Source organism: Hordeum vulgare, chromosome 5H, assembly GCF_904849725.1.
Source record: "Hordeum vulgare subsp. vulgare chromosome 5H, MorexV3_pseudomolecules_assembly, whole genome shotgun sequence".
Classification (NCBI taxonomy): domain Eukaryota; kingdom Viridiplantae; phylum Streptophyta; class Magnoliopsida; order Poales; family Poaceae; genus Hordeum; species Hordeum vulgare.
The window spans coordinates 587149967-587168899 of record NC_058522.1 but is presented as its reverse complement, the minus strand read 5'-3'; the positions used below and the strand labels follow the sequence as shown (position 1 = coordinate 587168899).

General features: G+C 41.1%; 1 protein-coding gene across 1 annotated transcript; it reads right to left on the bottom strand.

Annotated features, from left to right (window-relative positions):
• Window positions 1-16703: 16703 nt before the first annotated feature.
• On the bottom strand, window positions 16704-17495 carry LOC123399730. Its single transcript, XM_045094117.1, has one exon. It carries the CDS (start codon window positions 17388-17390, stop codon window positions 16782-16784), a length of 609 nt encoding a protein of 202 aa, XP_044950052.1. The 5' UTR covers window positions 17391-17495; the 3' UTR covers window positions 16704-16781.
• Between the last annotated feature and the right edge of the window lie 1438 nt (window positions 17496-18933).

Here is an 18933-nt window from a genome sequence, read left to right as displayed (position 1 = left end):
CACGAACTGAAGCACAATTGCCATTTCTCTGTTTCTTCTTCTCTCTCGCTCTCCCTCTCTGTTCTTCTCCTCTCTTCTTCCCTTCTCTTCTTCCACCATACCAACTCGCTTTCAAAAGGTGCTCGCACATGGCACGACCATGCTCGATGTCGTGTACACGAACAAGAGCAGGGAGGTGTCGTTTTTTCTTGAACAGTTGAAGGAAAAATGGTTTGACGACGCAATGGATCATGAGAAGTTCTTGGGGCTTGATCTGGAGTACACGGCCGATCAACGCGGTGTTGCCGTCATCCAACTAAGCTTCGCACGCCATGTCTTGATCTTCCAATGGGCGAGGTAAGTTTTGAGGCTTTCTTTGATCCAAGATAATGACATTGTAAGTTTATTTGTTTCAATCATAGTTGGTTCCCTTAAAATAGTTGTAGTGAAACAATTTTGATTAGTTGAAGGGGAACACAATCTAATTGGAATAGTGTTCCATAATCTGAAAAATCGTATTAGAATCAACTAGTGTTTAATATGTTCCATTGGAATCATAGTTGGTTCCCTTCAAATAGTTGTAGTGAAACAATTTTGATTAGTTGAAGGGGAACACAATCTGATTGGAATAGTGTTCCATAATCTGAAAAATTGTATTAGAATCAACTCGTGTTTAATATGTTCCATTGGAATCATAGTTGGTTCGCTTCAAATAGTTGTAGTGAAACAATTTTGATTAGTTGAAGGGAACACAATCTGATTGGAATAGTGTTCGACAATCTGAAAAATCTGATTGGTTCAATATGTTCCATTGAAATCATAGTTGTAGTGATACAATTTTATGCGGTGTTCTTTGATCCAAGGTTATGAAAATTGCATATAGCCAGTGATCTCTCTAGGTTCCATTGGATAGCAATATGATATGTCATAGTCATGAAAATTGCATATAGCTAGTGATCTCTCTAGGTTCCATTGGATAGCTATAGTGATCTCTCTAGGTTCCATTGCATATGTTCTATTTGAATCCTAAAGATAATTTTCTCTTTAGTTGTAGTGAAACATGTTTCCTTATTGCAGCAGTATAAAATTTGTTCCATTTTAATTTCTTTTGTTGCAGAAGTGACAAGCATTGTCCAGAACTCATGGACTTCCTTCGCAGTGGCATCACTTTTGCTACCGTTGACATAAGGAACTACAAGCTGAAGATGAGGCACAGCTTCGGTATTGAGATACCAATTGGTTGCTTCATTGATCTCCAAACGGTATTCAGGCTTCGACATGTCAGGACTTCGATGGCTCATATGGCAGTTGCCTTGATCGACGAGGAATATGGTGATATGAAGACCAGTTTCCCAAAGTCTCAGCACAAACTTTGGGAGAAGGCCCCACTTGATCCTATCAACATTGAGTATGCAGCAAAAGATGCATACGTTTCATACGAGTTGTACCGCAAGATTCGAGTCGTCAACTATGACCAGCGTCATCTCGAGGAAGGTGGACATTCTGATTCAGACGATTCAGACGAGTAGTGTTCTCAACGTCGAACACTTGTATATATATCTATGGTAGCTATTATTATGTACTGTTTGGACTAGTATCATGTACTGCTTGAACCAATTTATATATGTCTAGTTTCTGTTTGTGCCATTATAGTTTCCAAATTTGAATGGTTTAGCCCTTTCTAACTTCATTTGCTACTTTTGAATGGTTTAGCCCTTTCTAACTTCATGGTATCATGCATATCGACCACATATATATACAACAAGTCTTCAGTTCAAAAAATGAAATTCCTTTTGTAACAGATCTGTTTTTGATTAAAACATTCATTTCAAAATGAAAGACCATTAGTCCCACGTGGCGTGCAGCGGAACCACGTGGCGTGCAGCGGAACCACGTGGCGTGTCGCGGAACCACTTTTGTTGTGGGGGTCGATTCTCCTTCTTGTCCTTGTGCTAGATATTGGTTATGCACTAGGGGAAGTAGTAGTAGCAACCATATTGAAAAATCAGGTGAGCTAGTGTCCACCATATATGAGAGAAGAAGAATGTCGTCTCTTATTGTGGGGGTCGCTTCTACTTCGAGAGAGATTGTCCATTTTGTACACGAAGTGCATCCAGTTTTTGTCGTATCCCTCTCAACTTTTTTACACATGCTATGTGGCTGAAATGATGATAGCATGCCAACTTTCAACATTTTCAGAGTTCATTTGTAGTGCTTTTCAATTTCAGGGTCAACTAGCTCAAAAAAAAAAAGTATGCACGAAGAATACCAAATGAAGTCAGAAATTGTTGAAATTTTGTGATGTGCCTTTGAATGGTGAATGGTGCATTTTGAACACACAAAAATTATGGAGTTCAAATAAGTTCAGAAAAATGAAATCCCTTTGTAAGAGATGAGTTCTCGTTCGAAACGCTCATACTTCGAGAGAGATTGTCTGTTTTGTACACGAAGTGCATCCAGTTCTTGTCGTAGCCCTCTCAACTTTTTAACACATGCTATGTGGGTGAAATGATGATAGCATGCCAACTTTCAACATTTTCAGAGTTCATTTGTAGTGCTTTTCAATTTCAGGGTCAACTAGCTCAAAACAAAAATAAGTAAATGCACGAAGAATACCAAATGAAGTGAGAAATTGTTTAAATTTTTTGATGTGCCTTTGAATGGTGCATTTTGAACACACAAAAATTATGGAGTTCAAATAAGTTAAAAAAAATGAAATCCCTTTGTAAGAGATGAGTTCTCGTTCGAAACGCTGCTACTTCGAGAGAGATTGTCCGTTTTGTACACGAAGTGCATCCAGTTTTTGTCGTAGCCCTCTCAACTTTTTAACACATGCTATGTGGGTGAAATGATGATAGCATGATAACTTTCAACATTTTCAGAGTTAATTTGTAGTGCTTTTGAATTTCAGGGTCAACTAGCTCAAAAAAAATAAGTAAATGCACGAAGAATACCAAATGAAGTCAGAAATTGTTGAAATTTTGTGATGTGCCTTTGAATGGTGCATTTTGAACACACAAAAATTATGGAGTTGAAATAAGTTCAAAAAAATGAAATCCCTTTGTAAGAGATGAGTTCTCGTTCGAAACGCTGATACTTCGAGAGAGATTGTCCGTTTTGTACACGAAGTACATCCAGTTTTTGTCGTAGCCCTCTCAACTTTTTAACACATGCTATGTGGGTGAAATGATGATAGAATGCCAACTTTCAACTTTTTCAGAGTTCATTTGTATTGCTTTTCAATTTCAGGGTCAACTAGCTCAAAAAAAATAAGTAAATGCACGAAGAATACCAAATGAAGTCAGAAATTTTTGAAATTTTGTGATGTGCCTTTGAATGGTGCATTTTGAACACACAAAAAGTATGGAGTTCAAATAAGTTCAAAAAAATGAAATCCCTTTGTAAGAGATGAGTTCTCGTTCGAAACGCTGCTACTTCGAGAGAGATTGTCCGTTTTGTACACGAAGTGCATCCAGTATTTGTCGCAGCCCTCTCAACTTTTTAACACATGCTATGTGGGTGAAATTATGATAGCATGCCAACTTTCAACATTTTCAGAGTTCATTTGTAGTGCTTTTCAATTTCAGGGTCAACTAGCTCAAAAAAAAATAAGTAAATGCACGAAGAATACCAAATGAAGTCAGAAATTGTTGAAATTTTGTGATGTGCCTTTGAATGGTGCATTTTGAACACACAAAAATTATGGAGTTGAAATAAGTTCAAAAAAATGAAATCCCTTTGTAAGAGATGAGTTCTCGTTCGAAACGCTGATACTTCGAGAGAGATTGTCCGTTTTGTACACGAAGTGCATCCAGTTTTTGTCGTAGCCCTCTCAACTTTTTACCACATGCTATTTGGGTGAAATGATGATAGCATGCCAACTTTCAACATTTTCAGAGTTCATTTATAGTGCTTTTCAATTTCAGGGTCAACTAGCTCAAAAAAAAATAAGTAAATGCACGAATACTACCAAATGAAGTCAGAAATTGTTGAAAATTTGTGATGTGCCTTTGAATGGTGCATTTTGAACACACAAAAAGTTTGGAGTTCAAATAAGTTCAAAAAAATGAAATCCGTTTGTAAGAGACGAGTTCTCGTTCCAAACGCTCGTACTTCGAGAGAGATTGTCCGTTTTGTACACGAAGTGCATCCAGTTTTTGTCGTAGCCCTCTCAATTTTTTAACACATGCTATGTGGGTGAAATGATGATAGCATGCCAACTTTCCACATTTTCATAGTTCATTTGTAGTGGTTTTCAATTTCAGGGTCAACTAGGTGGAAAAAAAATAAGTTAATGCACGAAGAATACCAAATGAAGTCAGAAATTGCTGAAATTTTGTGATGTGCCTTTGAATGGTGCATTTTGAACACACAAAAAGTATGGAGTTCAAATAAGTTCAAAAAAATGAAATCACTTTGTAAGAGATGAGTTCTCGTTCGAAACGCTCATACTTCGAGAGAGATTGTCCGTTTTGTACACGAAGTGCATCCAGTTTTTGTCGTAGCCCTCTCAACTTTTTAACACATCCTATGTGGCTGAAATGATGATAGCATGCCAACTTCCAACATTTTCAGAGTTCATTTGTACTGGCTTTAAATTTCAGGGTCAACTAGCTCAAAAAAATTAAGTAAATGCACGAAGAATACCAAATGAAGTCAGAAATTGTTGAAATTTTGTGATGTGCCTTTGAATGGTGCATTTTGAACACACAAAAAGTATGGAATTCAAATAAGTTCAAAAAAAATGAAATCCCTTTGTAAGAGATGAGTTCTCGTTCGAAACGCTGATACTTCGAGAGAGATTGTCCGTTTTGTACACGAAGTGCATCTAGTTTTTGTCGTAGCCCTCTCAACTTTTTAACACATGCTATGTGGGTGAAATGATGATAGCATGCCAACTTTCAACATTTTCAGAGTTCATTTGTAGTGCTTTTCAATTTCAGGGTCAACTAGCTCAAAAAAAAATAAGTTAATAGTTTGGATAGTCAAAATAATTACTTTTGAAAATAGAAAATAGTTTTGCATTATTTATTCAAGTTCAAACACTTTTAATTATCATAGTTTTGTCAAATTCTCAAATATGCAAAAAGAATTTTTAATAAACATAGTTTTTAATTGAAAATAACATAATAGATAATAGTTTGGATAGTCAAAATAATTAATTATGAAAATATAAAATAGTTTTGCATTATTTATTCAATTTCGAAGACTTTTCATTATCATAGTTTTGTCAAATTCTCAAATATGCAAAAAGAATTTTTAATAAACATAGTTTTTAATTGAAAATAACAAAGTAGATAATAGTTTGGATAGTCAAAATTATTAATTATGAAAATAGAAAATAGTTTTGCATTATTTATTCAATTTCAAACACTTTTCATTATCATAGTTTTGTCAAATTCTCAAATATGCAAAAAGAATTTTTAATAAACATAGTTTTTAATTGAAAATAATAAAATAGATAATAGTTTGGATAGTCAAAATTATGAATTATGAAAATAGAAAATAGTTCTGCATTATTTATTCAATCTCAAACACTTTTCATTATCATAGTTTTGTCAAATTCTCAAATATGCAAAAAGAATTTTTAATAAACATAGTTTTTAATTGAAAATAACAAAATAGATAATAGTTTGGATAGTCAAAATTATTAATTATGAAAATAGAAAATAGTTTTGCATTATTTATTCAATTTCAAACACTTTTAATTATCATAGTTTTGTCAAATTCTCAAATATGCCAAAATAATTTTTAATAAACATAGTTTTTAATTGAAAATAACAAAATAGATAATAGTTTGGATAGTCAAAATTATTAATTATGAAAATAGAAAAAAATTGAAACTATATTCGAAATCATAGAGAAAATTCAATCTAAATTCTCATTTGAATTTAGATTGAATTTTCTCTATAATTTCGAATATAGTTTTAATTTTCAGTGAGTTTAGGCCCGTAAGCCTGCTCTAGAGAGGAGCTCGATGGAGAAGCTGCGACGGGGCTTATAAACAAGTGTTAGTCCCCCTCGCTGGGCGAGGTGGGACTAAACTTATCGTGCAGCCGAGGAGGGGCTTTAGTCCCGGGTGGAGCCACGCCCCGGGACTACAGACCCCCTTTAGTCCCGGTTGGAGCCACGCCCCGGGACTAAAGACCCCTTTTCGAGAGGCGAGGAGGCGGGAAACGAGGGGCTTTAGTCCGGGCCGTGGCTCCACCCGGGACTAAAGGGGGTCTTTAGTCCCGGTTCGAGCCACGCACCGGGACTAAAGATCCACCTATATAAGCAGGACTTCGAAAAATTACAACCCAAATCGTCCATTTCTCTTCTTCTTCCTCTCGTTCTCCTGCCCGGCGCGACACAACGACGAACTCGACGACGCCGTCAGGCTGCCCGACGTCCTACTCGCCGCCGCCTGCCGTCCTCCCCGCCGTCGCCGTCGACACCTCGGCCGGTAAGCCCCCCGCCCCCTCCTCCCCAACACTCCGGCCAGTAGAAGAAAAGAAGAAAAAGGAGAAGAAAAGAAGAAAAAGGAGAAGAAAAGAAGAGGAGGAGAGGAGAAGAAGAGGAAAAATAGAAGAAGAGGAGAAGAAGAGGAAAAATAGAAGAAGAGGAGAAGTAGAAGAAGAGAATAAGAAGAGGAGGAGAAGAAAAGAAGAAAAAGGGAAGGAGAAGAAAAGAAGAAAAAGGATAAGGAAAGAAGAAAAATGAGAAGAAAAGAAGAAAAAGGAGAAGAAAAGAAGAAAAAGGAGAAGAAAAGAAGAAAAAGGGAAGAAAGGAAGAAAAAGGAGAAGAAAGGAAGAAAAAGGAGAAGAAAAGAAGAAAAAGAAAAAGATTTTAATTCCTATTGTTATTAGGTTTGTGCTAGATTATTAGGGTTAGTAATATTTAGAATTAGGTTAGGGTTACAAGAAGAAGAAATATGAACAAAAATAAGAAAATAAGATTAGGAAAAATGAAAATAAGAAGAGGAGGAGAAGAAAAGAAGAAAAAGGAGGATAAGAAGAGGAGGAGAGGAGAAGAAGAGGAAAAATAGAAGAAGAGGAGACGTAGAAGAAGAGAAAAAATTAGAAGAGGAGGAAAGGAGAAGTAGAAGAAGAGAAGAGGAGAAGTACTACAAGAAGAGGAGATTAGAAGTAGAAGAATAAGTAGAAGAAGAGGAGAAATAGAAGAAGAGGAAAAATTAGTTTAGGGTTACAAGAAGAAGAAATATTTTTTTTTGTCATTTAATTTTGCTATTGTATAGTGTATATGCTTAAGTGTTAATAGTGTTTCTTAGATTATTGCTTAGTTTTGCTATTTTATATGCTTAAGTGTTAATAGTTTAATTTTGCTATTGTATATGCTTAAGTGTTAATAGTTTATTTTTAGCAAGAAAATTAATAGAACTAGTTTATGTTTTAGTTCATTTTACGATGCCTATCCCGCATCCTCGTCGTCGACTCGGCGGAGGACACCTGCTTGATCAGAGGGGCCCTGTCCGGGACTGGGCTCCGCCCGGCTAGTATTGGGAGGTGCTACCTTCCGGGGGGCGTACGTTGGTGAGGAGCCAGCCCGTCGTTGACCCGATCCTTGTTTGGTGGTGGTCGCGTGGGCCAGTGAGGGTGCCGAGGCTTCCGGACACCGCGGAGGTGGTACGTCACCGTGTCAGCGAGGAGGATGAGCACGTTCGTCGCTACATGGTTGCGTTGGAGGGCAGGTTCGAGCATACCTGGCAGGTTCTTCGGGGATCTCACTGGAGCTATGATCCTGTGATGGTTCCTTCTCTTTGGGTGTCCACCGCCCGCGCCGATACCCGTCGGGCGCTACGGTTCTAGATGTATGAGTGATGCTATATGTGTGATAGTATTCGAGGAGTATTAGTGATAATATTCGACGATGTACGGACAAAAGAGATGATGTATTAGCTTATAACTGAATGCATGCTAATTTGAATACTACTTTATTTTACGATTTGGTTTTGCTTATTGAATGCTCAAATTGGAAAAGTACTCCTACTTTGAATACTATGCAGAAATCTAGGAGTCCCGGGTGGAGCCACGACCCGGGACTAAAGTTGTTTTGGAACGGAGTTCCTGATAGAATAATTCTTTTTTGGTACAAAGGTTAAGAGAATCCGTTTTTTGCAGAACTATGAATCCACATATCAGGAACCTCGAAGAGGAAGAACTTCTCGAAGATATAATCAAAGACGGCCCCGACATTGAACCAGCTGAATCTCCGTCGTCATATCTAAACCACGACGTTGGAATGGAGGTCGAGCGACACGAAGATGAAGCTGATGGGGCAGGAGATAGGTCCAATGACGGAGAAGGTGATGGCTCCACTGATGCAGAAGCCGGTGAAGAAATTATAAAGTCCGGCGAGGTATACATATGAAGTTCGACAATCACTTGTAATATGTGAAAAATATTGGAGATAGCTCTATATTGTATACATATACATTCATTTGACGAATGTTTCTCCCTCTTAGGCCTCCACATCAAGCAAAACTACGAAACGAGGCCCGACTAGAAAGTTGGATGCACGGACGCATTACACCTTTGAGGTGATATTTCCTACGGGAGAACCCAAGCTTCCTAAGAATGCTGCTGACACATTCAAGAAGCAATGCGGAGTTCTCGTTAGGGATCACGTCCCGATCAGCGTTCGGGAGTGGAACAAGCGCAAAGGGGCAACCGATAGTGACTATGTCGCCGAAAGGTACAAAGATAATCTTTGGAATGATCTCATGTCACATTTCAACCTGCCAGAATGTGAGAATGAAGACGCCGCAGACAAACTGAGGGCCAAAGTCAAGCAGTGGACTCTGAAGAAGATGGCCGAATTGTTCCGTAGCTGGAAGAAGAAGCTATGGAAAAACTATCTGAAGACAAAGAAAGTGCCAGTATTCGAGGGGTATCTAGCCAAGCAGGCGAATCACTGGAAGGCATTTCAAGAGTACAAGGAGTCAGAAGATGCCCATGCATTATCAGAAAAGAACAAGATATATGCCGACAAGAAGAAATATCACCACAAGCTAGGGCCAGGGGGCTATGAGACTGCCATCCCAAAGTGGGATAAGAAAGAGCAAGATCTGATAGATAAAGGCATCGTACCTGAACCACTCCGTGATGAGTGGGAATTGAGAGCAAGAAATTGGTTCCTTGCGCATGGTGGGTCGTATGATGAAAAAAACAGGGGACCTCATCTGCAATGACGGTCTTAGGATACCCAGGGAGAATTGGAAAAGGATAGTGAAAGAAATTAAGGAGGCAAAAAGAAAGTTCACTGCAGATAGAGATAAAGATTTTCTCACACTGGTCCTCAGCAATGACGAACATGGAGGACGAACGCGAGGCTTCGGTCCTTCTTACCCGTGGTGGCTTGGGTTTGCCAGAGACCAAGACACTTACAGAAGCCGAGAGAGAGCAAAGAAGCGGTAGCAGGATGAGGAGAATGACAAGTTCAACCAGTTGCTTGCGAGGATTAACGGGCAACAGAAGCAGATTGATGAGCTTAGAGGAGTACCGCGCCAAGAAGATCCTGCACTTGATATTACCGGCGCCCCATCTACGCGGAAAAGTAGCGTGACTGAATCTGAGGCCCCGCCCGACGATGCACGAAGAATGATAGAGGGCGGTCCCGGCTACCCCGTGGATGGAATCAAGGAGTCAACATCATGTGAACTCCATCAGAAATTCAAGAACATATCCATGAAGGTGGCCGTCGGACAAGCTTTACCTTCTGGCCCTGATGCATGCTGGCATGGCCGTGAGATTCCAGCTGGCTTTGCTAAAGTCGGGGTGGATGAAATCATGACGGGGTTTCATGATATGGAGCTCGACATAGCTGGACCCGAAGATGAGAGGACACTCGGAGAAGTACTGGGTGGAGTCATCCTATGGGACAAGAACTACATCAAGCTTCCAGGCTCGGCCCCAAGGACAATACCGCCTCTGAGTCGTCGCAGGTCACCTACACCTCCATTACCTCCAAGCCCTACACATGACGTCGGCCAGCACAACACGAGTCCATCTCGATCACCGCCGCCGGACTTGGGTCGTCCGTCTCAGCCGCCGCCCGTACAGGATACTAAGCGGAAGCGTGCCACCAAGAACGCTCCGCCGACGTTTCCTAAGCGACGGAGCCCCCCAAAGCGCAAACGGTCGCCCCTCCCAAAGGTACCTCATGCTAATCTTCCTATCACACCTTATGATCGTACCCCCGAGGAAAACGCCAGGATAGCAAAGGAACAGCATGATGCGCAGATGAAAAAGAAGGAACCCGAGCCCCGCCCGGAATACACCGAGAAGCAAATAGCATGGGCAAAATACTTCATAACCCTTCCATCACAGTATGACTTACACTATAAGCCCGATGACTATACATGCACATTGCAGAAGGAAGTGAAAAAGAGCAGCTCACGTGCAAGTGCAAGTGGGAGCAAATCAAGTTCAACTAAAAGCAAGAAAAAATCAGACGTTCCTCAGCTTGGACAACACGCCAAACAGTCGATCCCACCCCTCAAGGTGTTAACGGAGAATGTTCCCCCTCCGGTGCAGGGGCAAGCTTTTGAAAGAGCAAAGGAGTTGGCGGCTGAATGTGGTATCTCGATTGAAGATTTGCTGGCTTCCCAAGACGACAGGATACCCAAGGCTGTGGTAGCCCCTAAGCCACAGTTTGTCATGGGAGAGCCTTTGGTTAGCAAAGATGATCTCCCAACAATTATGCGTTACTTGCATCAATGGTACTTAAGTGAATCAAAGAATGGGAGAAGGATGATCGTGCTGAGTGTCCCACGGGAGTACTACGGTCGCTCCGAAGAAATACATATCGACTTTGATGAACTCTGCCAGATGTACAATGGCGACGCCCTCAACAAATCGCTTATGAGTTGCTATTGTCTGTAAGTTTTTCAATTCGTTGTCTACATATAACTTGTTTAGTTATTTCAATTCATTGTCTATATATAACTTGTACTCTATTATGCAGAATGAAGATTCTGGATTGTAAAAGTAAGACCATCCTAAATATTGGGTTTATTGACCCAGATAAAATACATATAGCGACGCTAACTGATAAACCCAAGGAGACGGAGGAAAACCTTGTAAGGTTTCTAATAGATCAAAATTTCTGTGACCACATACTGTTTCCATACAACTTCAGGTGAGGGTCTTTACTCTGTTGTGTCCATTCACTTATAAGTGTAATTGATAAGTTACTGGCGCACACACACACACACACATATATATATATATATATATATATATATATATATATATATATATATATATATATATATATATATATATACACATGTGCAGCTTCTATTGGATTCTGTTGGACATTCAAATTGATAAGGGAAGAGTTGATGCCTTCGACCCATTATCGAGACCCTTGGAACAGTTCCAAAGCCTGCAGGACATGCTCAAAGGGTAATTTTAATCATTCTTGCGCTCTATCGGTCTCTTTCGATGATTTTCTGATATATCAATTAATGAAAAACTTAGCAAATCATTATCCTTGTCGGGCAGGGTTTGGAAGCGGTTCAAGTGCGTGACTCCCGGTAACTTTCCTGAGAAGCTGACCTTTAGAGCGGCTCAAGTAAGTAGTAGTATGATATACTTCTATTAATTTTCAATACATTTATGATGCTAGATTATTATTTTGATTATATATATTCTATTCTCGTAAAGTGCGACCAGCAGCCACGGGGAACGCATCTATGCGGATACTATGTTTGCGAGACCATTCGCACGTTTACCTCTGAGCTCAAGGATCATAGATTCGACGTAAGCAATGAACATTCACACCTCTATTTTTACCTGTCATTCTTTGTTATCATGATTGATATTCATATTCATCTCCTCTTCTTATATAGCACACGACCATGAGGACGAAGGTCCTACCAGAGCAACGCGCGATTGCTGTTGCAGAGGAGCTTGCGGGATTTCTGAGGACGGAAGCTATAGATGACAAAGGACGATTTAGTGTAGCTAAGGACCATTACTGATGTTCGTCCATGTAATCGAATAGACGGGCTCTAGTCCCGATAATTCAGATCTCCATATAATTGTATATATATGCTTGCTTGTAAGATAAGTTAATCTTATATATATATATATATATATATATATATATGCATAATTATTTCTATTTAAATTATATGAAAACTAATTCCCGAACACCAAACGAGGCATCACGTTAATCTCCCGAACACCTAAACCCTAAAACCCTAAAATCCAAAAATAATTTCATTCAAAAAAAAAAACCAAAAAACCAGCAAAATCTGAAAATCTTTAGTCCCGGTCCGTGTAATGAACCGGGACTAAAGGGCCTGCCCCTGGGGCGCTACGAGGCGCCCACGTGGAGCACCTTTAGTCCCGGATTGTAACAGGGCCGGGACTAAAGGTTAGGCCTTTAGTCCCGCCCCTTTAGTCCCGGTTGGTGAACGGGACTAAAGCCCCTTACGGGCCGGGGCTAAAGGCCCCGTCCCCACTAGTGTTGGATCTAGTCGTAGCAAAGATAAGAGGTCTAAAGACTTGCAAAACCAAAATACAGAGGCAGTACTAAACATCTACTAACTATTAACACAAGCACTAATGACACACTGCCAACACCATGTGTAGCATATAAATTCATGCTTAGTTTCGTAATAGCCATTTATAACACCAACAAGTAAGTTTTTAAGAATGAGAATAGATCATCTTCATCTCCATAACCCTGGCTTTAGATGGAGATGTTGCAAGGTGCAGGAAATGAAGAGGATATATTCCCATAACTTGTAGAATACCTTTGGAGAAGGCCTCTTGATAGTGTGCAGCTTGATCTCCATATCCCTCAGCGTGGAACCAAATAACTAATTACCACATGAGCATACACTCAGATCAAGAAAACATGTGGGAATCTGAAGTTAAATCATGGCAATTATCCTGCGACATTCTAGAATCTGATGGTCTACTAGATTGAATAAAGCCGGCTGACACGACCCCGAGGAAGTTGCCATCTATGAAGACAAACAAGCATGCAAGTAAGAAGATATAACTCGCAGAATAATCCAGCATCTTAGCTAAGGAATAATCCCTCCATCCCAAAATAAGTGCCGCAAACAATTATTTTGGGACGGAGGGAGTAATTAAAAAAACAGAATGGCTACATGCTACAGTAGAACACTGGATATTTTGTTGTTGATGTAAACTACCATACATCAAAGCAACATTTTAAGAGAAAGGTATGATGAAACTATTGACAGGTAACTTCACATGGATCAACAAGGTGTGGTTTGGAGATCTTACTCAGCGGAAAATAACAATATCTGGTTCTTAGTATATTAAGAGATAAAATACCCACTAGAAATATGTATTTCCACGTATATTCAACAGTCTACCAGTGACTTTATGTAAACTCTGCATCAAACAGATCGAAGTGAATCTGTTGATTATTTGTCATGTGTATCTAAAAGATTGAACCATGAAAGAGTTCGGCTTCACGCCTCTGCATTAATCGAGAACACACATCCAAACAAGCTTTGTTGGATATCACCATATATATGTTGTCGCTGCAAATTCTTTGGTGAGTCCCAATAGTTTAGATTAAGAAGCAAATGAGTAAATAAGTTTCATTACTTTGTGTTTACGAGTCGGCGACTACTATCTATTTTATAAAAATATAAGAGTGTTTTGATCACTATTTTAGTGATTTAAATGCTCTTATGCATCGCTCATCGTTTGTTACCTTCAAAGGCTTCATTGTATATCCCTCGACCTACTTTTCGGACGACCTCGTAATCATCCTGCTCATTTAATAGGGAAGAGTCATCAGTTGATAAAACTAAGTACATAGCTAAAAGAAACAAGATATTGATTGAGTTTCATGTCAAAATGAAACTACAAAAAACATTAGAAGAGATTTGACATTATTTTTTAAAACAGCAGGCACAAGAGGACTCAGGATCATAATAATGATCGAGGGTCATATAATATTGTTTACACACTTGAAAAATGTGTCGAGTTGAGCATTTTGGTTAGTGCAACTCCATTCGGTTCTGCTCACACCAACCTCCCTAGAGAGATATTAAATGGTCTCCATCGATACTAATTTTCAGATGTTTAGTCTTTTAGAATACAGTTCTCTAGATGCAGCCCCAATCAGCATAATTATAGTTATTATTCCATAACAAGCACAACGGCTCAAACAACAAACATTGGAAGACAATACAAAATAGCAGAACACTTGTGAGTAATATTGAACAATAGCTTTAGTCGAATAACCAAGGAAATAATATGATCACTGCCCGATGGCCAAAGTTTTAAAATATTTTAACAACATATATTCATGAATTTCTGTGAATATCCAACAATGGTATATATTGACAAAGGATAGCTAATAACCTACTGGTGTTTAAAAACTATCAGCATCATCCTGCATCTTATTGGATCAGATATACACCCTCTCTATCTCTTTTTTCAGAAAATTATCCTTGAATCTAGTCATAGTAAAGATAAGAGGTCTACAGACTTGCAGAACCTAAATACAGAGGCAATATTGGACATCTGCTGAACGAATATGAATGAACCAACAACAACTCCAGTACAAACTTTAGATCTAAAGAGTAACTTAAATTGAACCCACTTGGCACTGGAATTATAAAACACCGTGGGCGGAATTCTACATGGAAGTTAGACGCTGAATATGGACAACTCCCTGGATCATTATCTTTGGCATGCCCGTGGATCATCCTACATGTGCCGGGTGCGCAACGGCAAACCAAGAAGTTGTGAAGATCCTCTCCCTACCCTAGTGGAAGTGACTGATTTAGAAACAAAGGGAGTTGCTGCGCTGTGATTAAGACAACCTAGCTGCTCATACCTCAAAGAAAGGAGACCCAATAGTCAGGATCCCCGATCGAGAGGCGAGGAAGAAGGGAAACGGTGATGGCGGCGGTGACACGCGTCCCCAAGCAGCAGCAGCGGGAGAGAGGGGTGGCGATTAGGCCGCATTCTAAGTGTCCTTGCGGTCACCATCCAGTTTGCGTTGTCGCTGCACTTCACCTCGGTCTCACGACGCTATGGTTGGATCCAACACTTGATAGGGTGAGGGGAAGGGCTTCCACGCCACCACCATCTCATTCGGCTGCCCTACCGATGTCCCTCCATCCCCGCCGTCGCGCCGCTGTCGCAAGTGGGAGAGAGGTGGAGGCCCGATGGCGGAGATCTGATGGCAGAGGAAATGGGTGAGGAGGATTGCCAGCGGCAGCAAGAGAATCCTCCCCATTAGATTGTGGCTAGGTGGAGCTTATGTATTCCATCTTAATTTGTTTTCTCAATCGATGTGCACGCCCAACCGCTGCGCACGACGTGGCACCCGTATGGAGGCGCCCAGCATTCCCCTCTTGAAAAGTGTACTTAAAGAGTGTAATATGTCACTCCAAACCTATGCTTTTTTTATTCCTATGTTTTTAAAATCCTACGAATCAAAGTTGCCCTAAAGGTAGATTCGTTGGATGTTATTGTTTGGTCATGTTTCCTTTTTACGTGGTAGATTCCCTGGATGCCTGAAACAACCGGATGGTTCTGACAACTATAGAAGAAACACGTGTCCCACACGTACGCGTGAGCGGAGGCATACGTATATATGGTATGGCATCCTTGTACCGGCCGCTTCTGTTGTCTGGATATATATGCCTTGGTCAGCTAAGACGCGTCTCAGAATCGTACTACAATTCGGATTTTTTTATTTTTATTTTTAAAAAGGAAGAAGACTTCCGGTTTCTGCATCTGGAAGATGCATGCGGCCATTTTATTGATTATTTTTGAGGACCTTGACAACATTTGACAACATTTGACGCTACTCCTATTCATATGGTAAGGGGTGCAAGCTGGACCAAATAACCAGACCTCTCACCTAAGCCTAACATCTAAACCGGAGGCCCCGACCGAGTCACATACCTGGTCCGGGACACAAACCGGCCAGACGCACTCACATGTGTCGTCGCCGTCATCTTTCATTGGTCCATCTTCATATCAGATTGAGGTACCAGCCTTGGCAGGTGCCTCCGTCATCGACGCCATCATGACGCCAAACGACGACCTCCACCTACACCAGTCCATCTTCAAGCAAGGGACGCGTATCCATGCTAGGATAGGACCGCATCACCACTATCGCCCACCACCAACAAGCGCCACCCAACACCAAGGTCTCCAAAGCGACGCCTTCAAGAAGGGAACGGCGCCGCGAGCATTACTATAATTCGGATAACTTGTCTCTTTCTTTTGAGGGTACGCTATAAAAGGGAACATTACTCATTTCTGTCGTACGACGACACAGAAAATATTACTACTATAGCGCAAACATTAACATTCTGGCTCCGTGACCACGACGTGGCATAGGTATATATTGTTGATGCAAACATTAACATTCTGGCTCTGTGACCACGACGTGCCGTAGGTATATATTCTTGATGCAAACATTAACATTCTGGCTCCGTGACCACGACGTGCCATAGGTATATATTCTTGATGCAAACATTAACATTCTGGCTCCGTGACCACGACGTGCCGTAGGTATATATTCTTGATGCAAACATTAACATTCTGGATTACTCATATCTGTCCGTGATATATGTTGATAATCATAACCAGCCGTAGGTATACCGTAAGACAAAAATGAGTAAAATTTATCCACAACAAACGTTATGATCATTATTTCAAATAAGAAGAGCAACCAAAAAAATCATTGTTTGGAGACATAAATAAGAGTAAACTAAGTAATCACTGGCATTATCATTATTATCCTTTCTCGCAGATACAAACAAACATTATACAGGAGTACTAATGACCAACATTATATGGTGCAACCAAGGCAAGGTTGAGGTTGAAGAGGATGTGCAGCCTCTCGTTATCAGTGAGTAGCGGCTCCACCCCTGGCACATTTTCAAGATTAATACGGCATTCTATGGCATTGTAATCGGCGGCATCCACACATCGGGGCAGATGCATGGATTGCAGGTGACCTGCAGGGTGATCCTTTATCATTGCTTGGCAGATGTTGAGCGTCCTCACCGCGTTCTCATATTGCACCTCACAAATACTGAGAGCGTACATCGCCACCGTGCCTTTCTTAGAAGTTTGAAGCATTCTCTTCACCTTGACGTCAACATCAGTGACACGGCCCTTAAGGATGTCGATGGAGACGAGCACCAAGCCAGGGAGGTCTTTAGCCTCGGCGCTCCGATTGTCCGACTGAAAGGTCGACAAACATAATTCCTGTGTGACATCAGGGTCGTCACTCTCACCCGAGGCGTTCTTGCACGCTTCCACCATGAGGCTTGTCGCCTTAGGTTTGCTGGGGCCAGAGCCACCAGCAGCTTGAGTAGCTATGGCACTGGAAAGGAGCATGAAGACGATCAGGAAGAAGACGATGGACGGCATTGTTGCCATCGCTAGCTGGAAGGCTATTGAACTATATATTTATATATATACTGAAGGAGAGGGAGATAGAGTGAAATGGATAGGGAAGGGTGTATGTTGTAGAGATGGATGGATGGAGGTTGCGTTTTATTTATATATAGTGCGTGCATTAAGATTTCATAAATGCATGCAGTATGCCTCCCGATCATGGATATGCATATTAATTAGTGTCCAACCTGTGCACATTTTGCACCTCCTAGTAATGATGCCCTTTGCATCCACAAGTACGATTGATCCCCATTTCAGATTTTCTTTTATTAATACACATGTGGCTTCCTTTAATTTTATATATACCTTGATCATGGATATCCAAATGATGAGCCTCCGTAGAATGCACAAGGATATACTGGTGCTCATTTCGGATCTCATCTCTATTAATGCTCTCTAATTTCCACAAATACACAGATGGTCATCTTAGGTCTTCTCGCAGTAACACATCTAACATCCATACACTCATTAGTGCAACATAACTTGAACATGGATATCCAAGATGGATCTCATCCATAGATTCATCAATGTAACATAGCTTGATCATGGATATCCAAATAATAAGTATCTGTAGAACGACCACGCGATTCATCAACCTCCCCACATAATATATATTAGATCTTCCATTTTGGATATGGTCGTATTAATGCTCTCTATCTTCCACAAATACACTCATACTCATATTAGATCTTCTCATAGTGGGAGCTCGCGAAAGTCGGCCTCGCAGGGGACGGCGGCGGCTGCTTCGGGCCTGGGAGGCCCCCGGATGGGCCTGGAGGGCCGCAGCGGCTGAGGTGGGAGGTGGGAAGCTGCGGCTGGGCTAGGGTTAGCACGGGAAACGAGGAGAGGGCTAGGGCTAGGACCCCGGATATGCTAGATGGAATAAATCTTACAAGATGTGGTTCGATAGGATGCCTTGATAGACGCACTAGCCGCTACGGCACCAACTGCATCACCCGATGGACATAGGTGTCCTCAAAGCCCTTCGCAAGCAGGACTTGACGAAGGAAGTCCCAACTATAGAATCATAGGCCTTTTCAAAGTCTAACTTACGAATGATAGCACAGGAGCCCCCAGCTGTAAGATAATGCACTATTTCATGAAGGCGGAGGATATCGTCGAGAATGAATCAGCCCTTCACAAAGGCCATTTAGGTGGGGTTGAGGACCCGGTGAGCAATAGGGTAGAGACGCGTGGCAAAACCTTTTGCCGGAAACTTGGCGAAGTTATTGATCAAGACAATAGGGTGAAACTGGGAGATGGACTCCGTGCCCTTGACTTTGGTAATGAGAGAGAGAATGGCATAGTTGAGGCTGGAAATGTCAACTGTCCCTAAGCAAAACCTTTGAATGATCACACAGACAAGGTCACGTAACACTGGCCAGAATTTCCTAAAGAAGGGGATCGAGAAACCATCCGGGCCAGAAGCAGAGTTTGCATTGGCAGAGGAAATCATTGCCTCAATCTCCTCAACGGAAAGGAGGGGGGGGGGGGGCGAGAGCAAAAGGTTCTCATCCTCGAAGAC

Bases quoted from the DNA above. Each gene is read 5' to 3' on its own strand.
- LOC123399730 (XM_045094117.1), bottom strand. From the start codon at position 17,390: ATGGCAACAATGCCGTCCATCGTCTTCTTCCTGATCGTCTTCATGCTC.